Source organism: Podarcis erhardii (assembly GCF_964252035.2).
Source record: "Podarcis erhardii genome assembly, chromosome: 2".
Lineage (NCBI taxonomy): Eukaryota > Metazoa > Chordata > Lepidosauria > Squamata > Lacertidae > Podarcis > Podarcis erhardii.
The window spans coordinates 36,855,863-36,871,120 of NC_138498.1; the positions used below are offsets into that span (position 1 = coordinate 36,855,863).

Sequence of the window (15,258 nt, forward strand, 5' to 3'; positions counted from 1 at the left end):
ACAGATTTTTCATGGCTGGGCTTGAGTGGGGACTCAAATCAAAGAACCAATCAGGGAGTGGAAGTGAAAATGGGGTCATTTCTAGTTTAACCAAAGTACAAATGATAGATGAGGTCCTCACTCACAAGTTGTACATAATTTAAAAACAATTATTGATCCTAAACTTTTGTAGAATATTTTTTCATCGCGTTTGGTTCAAAGGACACAACACAGCTTGTTTTGCAGAAAACTCCAGGCAAGGCAGTGATCCCTTAACATAGTTAAGTTCACTGAGCCATACCTCTTCCACCACCACTCTAAACTTGCTCTTTGTGCTAAGAACAGGTTTCACTCCTGAAAGCCACTGCACATTCGAGAAGACTTTCGATGGGCCAATGAGAACTTGCCCAGGGTAAAAGCCATATGAATCATCGAAGAAGAGGCCCTGAAAAGAAGAAGCAATACAAGAAAGAAGTGCAAGTCAGAGCCAGGTATGATTAAGACCACATTTTGTCCCTGTGGAATGAGATTCCTGTGTTCCGGTCCAATGCTAGTCACTAACAAAATACTGTATTTTTTGCTCTATAAGACTCACTTTTTCCCTCCTAAAAAGTAAGGGGAAATGTGTGTGCGTCTTATGGAGTGAATGCAGGTTGTGCAGCTATCCCAGAAGCCAGAACAGCAAGAGGGATTGCTGCTTTCACTGCGCAGCGATCCCTCTTGCTGTTCTGGCTTCTGAGATTCAGAATAGGTGCGTCTTGTGGTCTGGTGCGTCTTATAGAGCGAAAAATACGGTACTTAAGCAAACAGAACTTGTTCAAAGACTCCTTGGTCCTGAAATGCTCTTTCTCTGCTACAGTCAACCACAACAGCAGTTTCTAAGGCATCTAGGGAAATCTTAGGTACGCAGGATAATGAATAGTGGAGGAAACATCATAAGGTACTAGAAACTAACAGCTCCCAGTTTCATTTGAATTTCTTCAGTACCAAGCAGCAGGTAGAAAATCTACCATGAAAATATGATTGAATTATCTTCAGTGACTTCTGGAGTTCTTGCATTCAGTGGCTCTATTTCCCTACTTACAAAGGTGGAAACAATTATTCCAAACATATGAAATTTCAAACAGGCAAGGTGGACATCTGAACAGTGTGAGAGCTGTATATTTTTTGACACCCGTAATAACAACAATGTGATAATAATAATTTATTATTTATATGCTGTTCATCTGAGTGGGTTGCCCCAGCCACTCTGGGAGGCTTCCAGCGAATTAAAAACATTAAGCACAGTAAAGCATCAAACATTAAAAACTTCCCTATACAGAGCTGCATTCAGATGTCTTCTAAAAGTCAGATAGTTGTTTATTTCCTTGACATTTGATGGGAGGCCGTTCCACTGGGGAGTGGGGTGCCACTACTGAGAAGGCCCTCTGCTTGGCTCCCTGTAACCTCACTGCCATCCCATCAGATGTCAAAGAGATAAGTAACTATATAACCTTTAGAAGACATCTGAAGGAAGCTCTGTATCAGGAAGTTGTTTATGAATAATGTTTCATTGTATTTTTATATTTTCTGTTGGAAGCCACCCAGAGTGGCTGGGGCAACCCAGTCAGATGGGCAGGGTATAAGTAAGTAAGTAGTAGTAGTAATAATAATAATAATGCTGGTGTACAGACATTTTTGTAAAATAAAAAAATAAATATTCTTATATGAAAACAAGTACTTTCTCCCATATAAATGGAAGGCTGTCAATCACTGTGTGGGGGAGAGGCATTTTACTATTGTTGTGGTAGCAACAAAGCCTGCTCCTTACCTCCAAATTTCCAACACTGGATAATCCATCAGATAGATGTGAACCCCACAAGTGGGGCCCATATGATAAAAGGTATCTCTACAAACTGAGAACTATTCTAACAAAGAGGGGGAACTTACTGAGTCGCTGACATGTGGACAGACATCATAGAGCTTTGCTGCATCCTCTGTGCTCATAGAACACCTAAGAAAAAGCAGTAATTGTTAAAAACACACACACAGATTTTGCAAGAGTCAGCACTATTTTCTTAATGGCAAATATGTGTTAGCATGCTCTTATATCTAGATTTAACAACACTAAGCCATGCAGATGGAAGATATTGGATATCATTCCATTTTAAAAGTACTATTCAATGTATTTAACCTGGAATAGGTATGGGGATGCTTTGAGAAGTATTACAGGTCAGGGACAAACTATCATATCATATCATATCATATTATCTATTATATCATATCAAATTATCATATAGGGATTATGTAATAGATTTTTGAATTTTATTGTCATTCATGTTTTTATACTGTATTTTATGCTGTTTTTATAATTAAGTTTTTAAAGTGTTTTAAATTTGTTGTTAGCCGCCCTGAGCCCGGTTTTTGAACTGGGAAGGGCGGGGTATATAATAATAATAATAATAATAATAATAATAATAATAATAATAATTTTCCCTACGACAATTTTGTAGGATTTGCATAGGCAGCCTATATATTAGGGGTGAGGAAGCTGCAGCCTGCAAAGCCTAATTAGGCCCACCAGTCCCTTTTGCCCAAGCCTCACTTATCTGCCCTTTGCCTGATGTAATATATGACATCAGGTGTAGGACCAGTAAAGCTGTAGCTGGATCAAAAGGGGGCTCGGCTAATTGGTGGCACCTGCAAAGTCCTGTGTCATGTACTTTGACGCCCCCCATTATGATTGTCTGTGCTTGAAGAAAGCCCTGCATGGCCAAAGCTTCAACAATCAACTGGAATTGGCTGTGAAAGGGAGGTCCCCCCCCCTTTTTTTTGAATCTCCTTAGTGCTGTCGAGGGGACTGCAGGAAGCAGCTTAGATTCAAAGTGATTCCTCCAATGCTTTGAATGCAAACTGCTTTCTCTGGAGAAAAAAAATCAAGTTTAAAAACTGAGCTTTTTTTCTTTCCAGAGAAGGCAGTTTTCTTCAAACCAATGGAGGAAGCATTTTGAAGGTGAAAACTGCTTTCTCCACAGAAGGCAAGATGCTCAATTTTTAGGAACATTTTGCCCCCCTGCAGAGACTCCAAAGGGGCTCCCTGTCACCAACGATCAGCTGATGGACAGTCGCAGCAACCTGCTTTGAGCTTTGTCTGGTGTCAATCACCTGTTGCCATTGTGACATCAGATGATTCACTGGTGGGTGGTTCTGCCTAGCTGTCGAAGTTGGGCTACACATGTGAAGAAGGGGGAGATACTGATCAGGTTCACTGACCAAATCAAGGTATTCATACCTGGCCTATATCTTACTGGATCAAATTCAAGGTGCTAACATTAAAGGCTTTATGTGTTAAAGATGTGGGACCTGGGTATTTGTTGCAGCATCTCTTCTCATACCAAACTACCTGAGTCCAGAGACCCAGTCTCTTTTTTTTTGGGGGGGGGGCTCAGATGCTTGTCTGCATGGCTGAGCACACAAGCATAGCAATATAACTGCCCAGTCCTGTGAGTGTTTACGCAGATGTTCTATCAAGTTTAATGGGACTTGTCCCATGAAGTCAAGGTGCACAGGATGATAGCTGAAATCTGCCACCCTTCCCCAACCCGGCGCCCCCTCCAGTTGTTTTGGATGACAACTCTCATCAGCTCAAGCCAGTATAGCCAAAGACAGTTGAAATAATAACAATTAAAAAATATGGGAGGGCTGGCTTACATTTACTCAACCAAGAAATTAAAGGCATGCTCTGTAACAGAAGCAACAGACATACCTGGCACCATTGGAGAGCTTCAGGATGATTTGGTTCTTTAAATCATACACTTTTCCAAGCCACCAGTCATAGGCAATGCAGTCACCGTACATGAAAGGCTGAGGGGTAGAAGAAAGTTATGATGCCTGCTTGCTTGGTTCATTTAGTCACAACTAGATAACATTGTTCAGCTCATGGAATAAAATGAACTGATGTTCAGGATTAGGGTACACCCGGAATATAAAAGAATTTAACACTTGTACATTTCCCAGGTTACTGAAATAGGTTTTTCCACCACCCCACCATACTACAAGATTGGGTAGATGGAAAAGTGTGTTACTGACAAATTTCATGGCAAAGATGAACAGTAACATATCAAGTACACTGGGTAAACTCAAGGATAATCTCACAATCACAGTTAAGTGATTGAGGAAGCGCAACTGCCCTTCTTTCTTACAATCAATTCGGAGTTGCATCTCTCTGCCTTGTTAAGAATGCCAGCAGAAATACTTATATTCGTTTGGGAAGGTTTCAGACTATAGCCAAAACCATTTTGTAGACCCATTCCCTGCCCCCTTTGACAAAAACAGTAAAAAATGAAATAGGTAGGAAATATCTAGAATGAACAAATGAACTCAAAAGTTACAGGCAGCCAGTTCCTGTACATTTTTTATGTACATACTTTGTTCCTTTAAAGATTTTACAAACACCATGTTTTAACTGTACTGCAGCTCAGGATCACGCTGTTGCCGTGGGACTGCCTTGATCAAGTGGTCATCCCAGCTAATCACTATGCAGAAACTTCTCACCCCATTTGTTATAGACTAAGCCTTTGCTCAGTCTGACAGAAGCTAGCAACGTATTCAGAAAAGAACTAGTGTGGCCATAATGCAAATATTGCATCATTTACTTCAAATATTTATATACCACCTTTCAATATTAAAAGTTCCAGGGCAGCAGTTTACAGAGATTAACAATTAAAAACAATGAGAAAGTATGACAGCAGATAAAGAACTCCTTAAAATTAAGTCAAAGTAGAGAACTAAGCCAGTTACAAACTGGGATTAGTTTTTAAGGGCTTTTACTTTGTCTTTATAGTACCAGACAATTAGGTTTGCTTGGCCCCAGGAAAGGCTTCCCAGAGTCAAGATACTACAACCAAAAAGGTCATAATCCATATAAGAGAATCCAGGGAAGTGCCTTACAACTAACATCTTAATGTGCAGAGAAGTTTATGTGGTAGTAAGCAGTCCTTCAGGTCTCTGAATTGCATCTCATGTCGGGCTTAGAAGCATTACTCTCTTCAGAGAAGACTCGTCTTGTTAAAAGAAACCACTCACATCAGGGGATGTAACATCATCCCTGCCTGTTCCTGATTAAATCTGTTAAGTTGTTAGCTTTCCTGCTGTGTGAGGATAAGTAGTTTTAAACACACTCACCCAGATATTCTGAAGATCTTTGCTGTTGACCGGATAAAGGATACAGTTGGTCCCCACCAGTTTTACGGCACACTCTATATTCACATCAATTACTGTTCCACACTGGCTGTCCTGGAAAGGTGAACGAAAGGTTTTTCAACTGCAGGACACACAAGTTGTGCACAGACAGACAGCCCTGAAAGTTTCACCTGCTATTTATCAACAGAACACGAATTCAAGACCCAAGAAAAAAAGCAAAAAAACAGAGTCCCTTTTATGCCTTCTTTCTTGAGAGAATTATTGAGTCCGCATTCTTTGCCTGCTTGACCTCCTGTCAACCTTCTTTGGAAGCCAGTTTATATAGGTTCCTTTCCCTGCAAGTTGGGGACCCCTGTACATCATCAGATAGTTTGCTTGCTAAACTAGATGGTAACTGCCTAATAAGTAAGCTCTCAGACCAAGACTGGTCTCTTCATTTTACCCACAAGCCAAGCAAAAGTAATGTGGTTAATTTCTGTAGAAAGTCAGCATTCTCTCAACCTCACTATATTGCAATGTGGGGATAAGGCTAATGTAACAATATTCAGGTATCGTGCTCTTTCAAACACTTGAAATATGCTGTAGAAATGTCAGATATTTTACCCGCTATCTGCAGAACAAGTATCAGAGCAAAGTATTAATAAATAAGCCTTGTTTATTGTGTTGCTTTGAGCCTGTAAAGAAAAGCTCAATTGTGCCTGCATACTGTTTGGCTTGCTGAGGAAGAGGATATGAACCCAGATGCATCATTAACTCATAACTCAACTAATTCTTAGTCAACTGGCAGCTGCTGTAATAACCTATTTTTATTTATTAATGAGCATAGTCCATTACAAAATGCAGCTGATGGCTGGGTTCTGTAGCTGTTCCCAAACATCAGGGTCTATTAATGGAAACACACATAGACACACACACACACTTCGGAGGGTTGGTGCTTTATAATATATGAATTAGCTCACTAACCATATGATGATGCTTTTCTCCCTTCCTCCACCTACTGCTGAAACACATTTTTAAAATTGCTCTCATTGCTAAATAGGTGTCTTTGTTCATCCAGAAGGAGGACTCCAAAGGGGAAGAGTAGAACCTTTATGAACTAGTGTGGCCCAGAAAGTCTTTGGACATTACATGCCCGTGGGGTGGGGTGTGGAATGCTCTGAGTTTCTGGGAAATGAGTAGACTTCCAATGCTGGGCTTTTAACTTGTACAGTGGTACCTCTGGATGCGAACGGGATCTGTTCTGGAGCCCCGTTTGCATCCTGAAGCGAACGCAACCCGCCTCTCTGGGTCGCGATTCGCTGCTTCCGCGCATGCGCGTGATGTCATTTTGAGCATCTGCGCATGTGCAAGCAGCGAAACCTGGAAGTAACGCGTTCCGTTATTTCTGGATCGCCGCGGAGCGTAACCTGAAAACATTCAACCTGAAGCACGTTTAACCCGAGGTATGACTGTAATACAGGTCAACTGGCATATTAACCTGCATTAACTTGTAATACAAGTCAGGACCGTGATTCAGAGAAGTACAAGCTATTTTGTTATATGTATGCCACTCTTTTCCTTCTCCCATTCTTCAAGTGTCTTGCTCTCCCCTTTTAAAAATGACCAAGGCCAGCTCATGGTCTGAGGTGGCAAGGTACATTTGGATGATGCTACTAACATAATGCTTTGTATATTGTTTCTTAAGAAGGTAATATACTTGTCATTCCCTGTATAGAATATCTTGCAGCCGCTGAGAACACAATCAATACACACAAAAGTGCTAACTGCAACATAACCATTAGTTGGGGGGCTTTAAATCAGTTGGGGTTCAGAAATTCTCATGATCACCAAAAGCAGTTAAAAGAAACATCAAAAAGGGTTCCAGGAAGAGTGTTTCCAACGTTAGCTACTACTTGTTAGCTGTACTTGTTTTGGCAAGTACAGGCATACCCAAGCATCCTAGCACATGTATTGTTCTCTTCTTCATCTGAACACTGTGTTGCATGTCTTTAAAAAAATTATGATGGCAAGAATATTTAACTTCATACGTATGAACTGGGGTGACAAAACAAGGCTGAGAGTGTTGAATCCCTCTTCCACAGTTCACAAGGCATCTCCACCATGAGAATAACAAACACTGGTTAGTGTTTGGTACCCTCAGTGTTCATGCAAGGCAACTGAATGTGAAACTGAACTGTGCAAATTAGCTGCAAGGTGTATTGTGTCCCTTGGTGTCACCCCTAATTGCCCTCGCCCAATCCAGATGCGTTTTCAATATTGAGTTTGATATTGAGTTAAGAATCCATCAAACCCCTGATTCAGGATTTCACACTTACATCTTGCCATGGAAAAGAGAACAAGAGTGTTTACTAAATCCTGAATAAGGCTACTGATCGGACACAAACTGAAAGAGTACCATTAAATCTACTTTTTCATTTTATAGCTACATTTGTTCCAGGACTCTGAGTAATGGTGCAAACTGCTCTCTGCAGAAATCAACATCTGAGCCACAGCGTCATTTGGAAAGGCTTACAGCAATGCACCTCCAATGCTGACACTGCTATTCTGGCCAAAAGGTTCAACGCGCAAGATGCATATTAATGTGGCTGGCTTTGGCTGCAGCTTTTGCTGTAATGTGTTAAGACACTGCATTTGATTCTATAGAATGTAATGCCTGAAACACAGCAAATGAATTTGACAATACAGTCCGATCACATTCAAAGCCAAGTATTTCCTATGTTGCAGATTCAGACTATGCAAAATTTACTACTGAAACACTAGGCATTGGTTTCTCATGTCCATACACAAAACAGCACTTACCCGTGAGCCCATGTGCCTGACAACATCCCGAGGTACCACTGACCGGTCTTCAAGCTTCAGCTGAGAGGGAGGTGGTGGGGAAAAGACAAAAGAGAGAGAAGATAATTAAGATGGATCCTCACCATACCTTCATATGTACAACCTGATTTCGAATCAAGTGGACTACCAGGTTGGTATTTTTAAAATTTTTACACGTATAATATGTGTGTGTACACACACATTTTGTACCAATATAAGCTGTAGCTGCACAATGAAGTAATTATCTGTACATTCATACAATGCTGCTGGTGTTCATAATTCCACTTTAGTGATGGACATGGCAACAAGACAAGACTATATGGGGTTTTATTTTGTTATTCCATCATTTAATTTTGTTTACTTGTATCCCACCTTTCTTCCAAGAAGCTCAGACTCGGAACTTTTCCCATCCAGTTATTAGTATTGTTAGCATCAAAAATGGAACTTCAGGCTGCTCTTTGTATATGGAATGAGTATCACTACATAGCATTTACTACTAGAAATGTAGTAGAAATCTTGCTCTCTATTAGATTCCTTAGAAAAAAACTACACGGGCCATTCTGATTAGCAGAGAGAAATATGTTTTACCTCTGCCCAGAGCAGAGACATTTCAAAGCACAGACGAATGTGGCTCACACAACAAGTAGTAATTGACAGTGCTAGTTTGGAGTGTGTGGGTTAAGAGGAAGATTCTAGGACTACTGCATATACAGTGGTACCTCTGGTTACGTACTTAATTTGTTCCGGAGGTCCATTCTTAACCTGAAACTGTTCTTAACCTGAAGCACCACTTTAGCTAATGGGGCCTCCCACTGCCGCTGCGCCGCCACAACAAGCTTTCTGTTCTCATCCTGAAGCAAAGTTCTTAACCCGAGGTACTATTTCTGGGTTAGTGGAGTCTGTAACCTGAAGCGTATCTAACCTGAGGTACCACTGTAAAATGGTATGCATGCTTGCTTGATCAGATGTGCCTCTATCTCCAGATTGTTTTTGGAGCAAAGCCATTTCCACAACATATTGTGCCAAATCTAAAGTAATAAATAATAATAATAATAATAATAATAATAATAATAATAATGCCGCCGCCAAGGCACTACAGACATGCATGCACAAAAAGTAAGAGATAGGTGTTTTATTCAAAATATGCTGTGCAATTCAAATATTATTGATCTGTCAAATGAACAAGCAGATCCAAGCAAAGGGTACTTGATGGCCAAGTCATTCTGTCTAAGAAAAGGCTATCAGTTGTGATGGCAATAAAGAGCATTTTCAAACCACTCGTCCTCCCACTGAGCTTGCACTCAATGACAATCAACACTATGATACAGCATCTGCATTATGAACACCTGCAGAAATGTGAAATAGCAGCTCTATAGATAAATGCTCACCTCACTAAACTTGATCATGCCCGCCACACAACCCTTTCTTTACAACAGACTCACGCTTCTGCCCTAGTCAGCACATTCGGTTGCCTCCCTTCCAACACCGTCTTATGTATCCTCCTTTTCAGCTCACTAAAAATCTATAGCTAGAAGGGCTCCATTCTCACCTTGGCAGCACAATGCTTGTCTGCAATATTTTCTTAGTTTGTCTAACAACCATAACAACAACAACAGCAGGGTATTATTTAGCATGAGGGAAACACAAGCTCTCATTGCATTCAACAGCATTCTCAAGTCTTCTTGGCAGTTTAGAGATAATCAGCTGGCTGGTTTTGAGAAACACATAGGTGTCACTGCAAGCTTTATGCATCTCAGAAAGCACCAGGATTAACTGTATACTGCAAAGCTATGCTGATAGTGAATCTCTAGCTGTGCAGTCAGCAGAATAATGAGGTTTACCTGCAGCACAGCAGATAATTGGATTGGGTCCTCTCAGCCTCTACCCAAGTCTCCCTAAAAACCTATGTCTTTAATGAAATGGTGGGATGAAAATAAAGGGGTCATTTAGGCCTCCTTGAAATATTGAAGAGACCTTGCCCCAGTAAGCTTATCCACTCCATTTCAGCCAGCAGGAAAATCTGGAGCAGGATCTCCAATACAGATTGGAGAGTATGGGATAGAACTGTCCAAGTTACAATCTATCTATAACTTTAAAAGCAATAACCATAACCTTGAATTGTGCCCACATATAGTTTGTAGATGAAGATCACAAGGAAGCAGAGTAATATGTTTCAGCTAGCCAAGGATCTGAACCTGTGTCTCCAGGTCCAATGCTCCTATAACTACAAAACACTGTCTCATGGGATAGATATTTTTGTGAGGTTTCTTTAATGTATTATCATGTACACTTGCACAACATATCAAGCAAAGATATCCACAAGATTGAGCACAGCATTGCACCCTGAGGTTGTGCTGGTCTGCTAAATATTTCAAGGCAGCAATAGTTATTTGGTTAGATGCTGAATTCAAAATCACACTTGACTCTTAGGCATGCAAGAAATAATCTAAGTTTCACTAAGTCATCACATCAAGCATTGAAGATGACACTTCCCTGAAATCCAGTTGCATTGTGGGTACCCAAGACATGCATTTAATTTCCCTGCTAAACAGAAGAGCCACTCCCGTCGCTCACAATGCAGAAGGAGTGTGTGAAAGCTACAGGGACAATGCAGCATCACTGCATCACTGCCGGAAAACTCGGCTGCAATTTCTATTCACTGAAACAGTTTTAACTCCCTTTCCTTTACAGTGATGCATGAGCAGTGGTGGAGGGATGGGTTTGGGAAGAGACATTTTCGAAGATATGCATAAGCCAAGCTGAACTGTACACAGCACACCTGCCGCACTGAATACCTCAGCAGCCACATTGCTCTGCATTCTAGAGATGCAATTCTCCACAAGGAAACTGGCTGAGGATAGATGAGAACATTTTGCAATCAAAATGGCTCGCACGCCTTTGTGCAGAAAAGCTGCATTTACTTTCAGTGTCAAGACAAGAGTCAAGTACAATATAAATAATGAAATATCAGAGAATGGAACAATAAAGGGACTGAAAGCTGTAAAAACTGCTTATTGTACAATTCCGATTCCAGGCAAAATTCCCAGGACTCCCAAACAAAACTGAATTGCCTGAGGTGAGATATAGCTGAAACTTCATGTTTCTAGTGTTTTCCATTTTTAGTACTTTTTTAGCGAGACCACAGGAGCAGCTATCTGCAATAGCTTCAGATCAAGATGCCAGCTATATATCCATATACCAATATCTTCCTTTAAAATCACCATCGTTCTCTCTCTCTCACCCACCCTCCCTTTCTAGTCCACTTAAAACAGTCACGGCATATTGTTCTATGCTTAAAGATTACACACGTAACAAAACTGGTCCAAGAGGCCTCTGTGCTGGGAGATTATTTTTAATTCTTGGAAGGGCTACAAATACTGTATGTTCTTCTGTAGAAGATGTGCTCGTGGAAATAAGAGAAGTAAAAACTCTTGGAAAAGTAAACAGATGGAAATTCATATAGGGAATAGTTCCCCCCCCCCCTCATATTTACAGAACTATATGGCACCCTCTAGCCTTGCTTTCCTACTACAGTCAAAAGTGTCTGTAGAAATATATGGGCCAGAATTCAGCATCATCATCTCAGCATTTTTCATTAAATCAAGTTTCTAGTCCTTATGGTTATCTAGCCTAGCTTAAAAGTTCATTGGTAACACAGCAGGTGAGGTCACAGGGCAAGATTATCAGCTCCACACTTCTTTTCCCTCTTTCCTGGATAGCAAAACTATTTTAAAATATTTTGCGAATATTTTAAAAGCACTTAAATCTATATGTATGTGTAAAGGAATGGGGCTTTACTGCCCTGAACTGCCTGTGTATTATACAAAATGCATATTTTTGCTTGTTTAAACTATGGGAATATATGTTTTGCTTGCATGCAAGTGGGATTATAGGGGTAACTTGGAGTCCTAGCAAGTTCCCCCACGCCTTTTAACATCAAGACGAAGGTATCCACCACTGCTGATGCACAGAACTGCACATCTCTTGCTCCTGCCTATAGACATTAGGGAGACTCCTTCATTGCACTTGTTCAGATGCCTGCCAAAAACTTGAGTTATATGTTTGTTGATTTTAACGTAACTGTTTTATGTATACCACTCAGAGATTTAAAAAATTTTTTTTAAAGCAAGTTATAATTAAATTTTATTTTAAGAAATTATAAGTAATAGTTTGAAGTCAAAATGATGTTGCCAATTTTATTTACCAAGGTACCAAACCCATCCCTGCCTTGCACATCTGAATTATATTGCTCCCGCCTGTCCATGGATGCAGTCTGAGAAACTAATCAATAGCCACTCTATAAAATGCATTTTGATCTAGATGATGGGCCAGTTACCACTGAAGGGAAAGCCCTTTGCTTCTTACAAATCAGTAATGTGCTGGGAAATTTCTCCTCAATTAGGAAACAAGGTGGAGCTATGTGGTTTCACTCTGCAATCCAGATTTCTGTGACTGGAAGATCCAAAACCCACCACATTTCAGATTGGCTATTCTTTACCATCAGGTCATTGATGTGCCATAGACTGTGTAACTAACACAAAAGGTTATTCTGGAATCTGTCGGACCTAACATCCTGTAAAAGCCTAGTGCAACTTTGACTGGGTTCCAAATACAATTCACCAGCATCTCTACCTCTAATGTTGATGACAGAAGTAGTATTAAGACAGTCAGTGTCCCTTTTGAATGACATAGCACTTAATAGTAGAGAAATCTGATTTATGAAGCATCTGTCAACTACAAATGTTACATGATTCTGTACCAAAACAGTAAAGATTACTCATATAAAGGCAAGGAAAAAAGCAGTCCTGGCAATCTGAGCCATATCCATGTAATTTTATTTGATATTATATTTGTACTCTCCTATTAGGTCCTGGAATAAACGGAAAGCTAATTTATGAGCATTAGACACTCTACAACACCATATGGCCTAAAAATAGTGTGTGAGAATTGGTTACGATTGAAGTTTTACTTCTTTATTTACAACAATTACATGCTGCCCCCAAAAAATGCTCTCTGGATAACTTACTGCTATCAATCTTTTTTTAAAAAAAAGAGGGGGGGGGACCAACAATGAAACATTAACACAACAAGGTTAACTCAATTCTAAAAAGATTAGTAAGTTAGGAGAGATCTTTAAAAACCTTAAGATGCCTGGAAGTGGGTGCTTTATCTGGTGCTGAAATTAGGAGGAACTAGGTGAGCCTCCCTGGGAAGACTATTCCATAGCCATAGCACCATCACTGAAATAGTGTTCCGCATAGTGGGCACCTATCATGCTGGATTATGGAGAAAGCTAGAGAGTTTCAGAAAGAGATCTACTTCTGCTTCATTGACTATGCAAAAGCCTTTGACCATGTTGACCACAGCAAACTATGGCAAGTTCTTAAAGAAATGGGAGTGCCTCATCACCTCTTCTGTCTTCTGAGAAATCTCTATGTGGGACAAGAAGCTACAGTTAGAACTGGATATGGAACAACTGATTGGTTCAAAATTGGGGAAAAAGTATGACAAGGCTGTATATTGTCTCCCTGCTTATTTAACTTATATGCAGAATTCATCATGCGAAAGGCTGGACTGGATGAATCCCAAACTGGAATTAAGATTGCCGGAAGAAATATCAACAACCTCAGATATGCAGATGACACAACCTTGATGGCAGAAAGTGAGGAGGAATTAAAGAACCTTTTAATGAGGGTGAAAGAGGAGAGCGCAAAATATGGTCTGAAGCTCAACATCAAAAAAATGAAGATCATGGCCATTGGGCCCATCACCTCCTGGCAGATAGAAGGGGAAGAAATGGAGGCAGTGAGATATTTTACTTTCTTGGGCTCCATGATCACTGCAGATGGTGACAGCAGTCACGAAATTAAAAGACGCCTGCTTCTTGGGAGAAAAGCAATGACAAACCTAGACAGCATCTTAAAAAGCGGAGACATCACCTTGCCAACAAAGGTCCGTATAGTTAAAGCTATGGTTTTCCCAGTAGTGATGTATGGAAGCGAGAGCTGGACCATAAAGAAGGCTGATCGCCAAAGAATTAATGCTTTTGAATTATGGTGCTGGAGGAGACACTTGAGAATCCCATGGACTGCAAGAAGATCAAACCTCTCTATTCTGAAGGAAATCAGCCCTGAGTGCTCACTGGAAGGACAGATCGTGAAGCTGAGGCTCCAATACTTTGGCCACCTCATGAGAAGAGAAGACTCCCTGGAAAAGACCCTGGTGTTGGGAAAGATGGAGGGCACAAGGAGAAGGGGACGACAGAGGACGAGATGGTTGGACAGTGTTCTCGAAGCTACCAGCATGAGTTTGACCAAACTGCGGGAGGCAGTGGAAGACAGGAGTGCCTAGAGTGCTCTGGTCCATGGGGTCACGAAAAGTCGGACACGACTAAACAACAACAATCATGCTTCACTTTGCAGTGGCACTTTGAGATCATCATCTGACACCGTTCTCGAAGACTGGATAAGGGAAAATGGGAAGAGATGACTTTTCAAGTACCCTAGTCCCAAGCTGTTATGGGCTTTCAAAGTCAAAACCAACACTTTGAATTGGCCTTAGAAATGGAAGGCAGGCAGGGCTGCAATTAGTATATCAGCCTAAGCTACTAAAATGCGCTCCAAGCCACAGAGGCCTCTTGATCCCCTGCTTATCAAAGCTGGATCAATGAACACCCCTAAACAGCGCACCTTATCATTTTAAGAGGAGTGCCACCACCTGCAGAATAGGATGACCACCACTCAACTAAGCAGTACCTCTATATTGTCTGGAATGGGACTCATAGATAATTGGCCATCATCTGCTGAGAAGTTCAAGAAAACAATCTCTCTCAGAGCACAGAATGATTGGGACTAAAAAGTCTCTTTGAGCTTCATACACTATTATTTTGCTTTTTTAGTAAATTTTCCCAGCATTGTGTTGTACTGGATAGCAGCACCAGATTTCCTTTTCTATCTTGAGAAAAATGTCTTTACCACTCTCACATCACCACAATGCCTCTTTCTACAGCAGAGAATAGGGTCAGAGAATAGCCACGTATTTTAACTAAAATTCCTAAGCATACATGCTCATATACAACCACCTCCACTAGTCCAATAATTTAAATATTCTTCTAAAGCATCTATCAGGAAGTATTATTTGACTACTGCATTTATGTTAATGAATTCTTCAGATTCATTCAAAGCAAAGCACATTCCCTCTTCGAAACAATGCCACCCCCTTCTCCCTTGTCATTTGCCAATGCACATTCATTTCTCATTACCCAAGAGCTATGCATGTTTA

At 40.6% G+C, this 15,258-nt stretch overlaps 1 protein-coding gene across 2 annotated transcripts in view; it reads right to left on the bottom strand.

The window, feature by feature from the left end:
- UBE2O (ubiquitin conjugating enzyme E2 O) overlaps positions 1–15,258 on the bottom strand; it is a 61,347-nt gene that overhangs the window by 23,166 nt on the left and 22,923 nt on the right. For both annotated transcript variants that reach the window (XM_081850683.1, XM_081850684.1), the window contains exons 2-6: positions 7,960–8,019; positions 5,143–5,253; positions 3,725–3,822; positions 1,909–1,972; positions 281–424 (exon numbers count right to left, since the gene is read on the bottom strand). In XM_081850683.1, the coding sequence (XP_081706809.1) occupies positions 281–424; positions 1,909–1,972; positions 3,725–3,822; positions 5,143–5,253; positions 7,960–8,019 (477 nt within the window). The remainder of the gene's footprint in view (positions 1–280; positions 425–1,908; positions 1,973–3,724; positions 3,823–5,142; positions 5,254–7,959; positions 8,020–15,258) is intronic.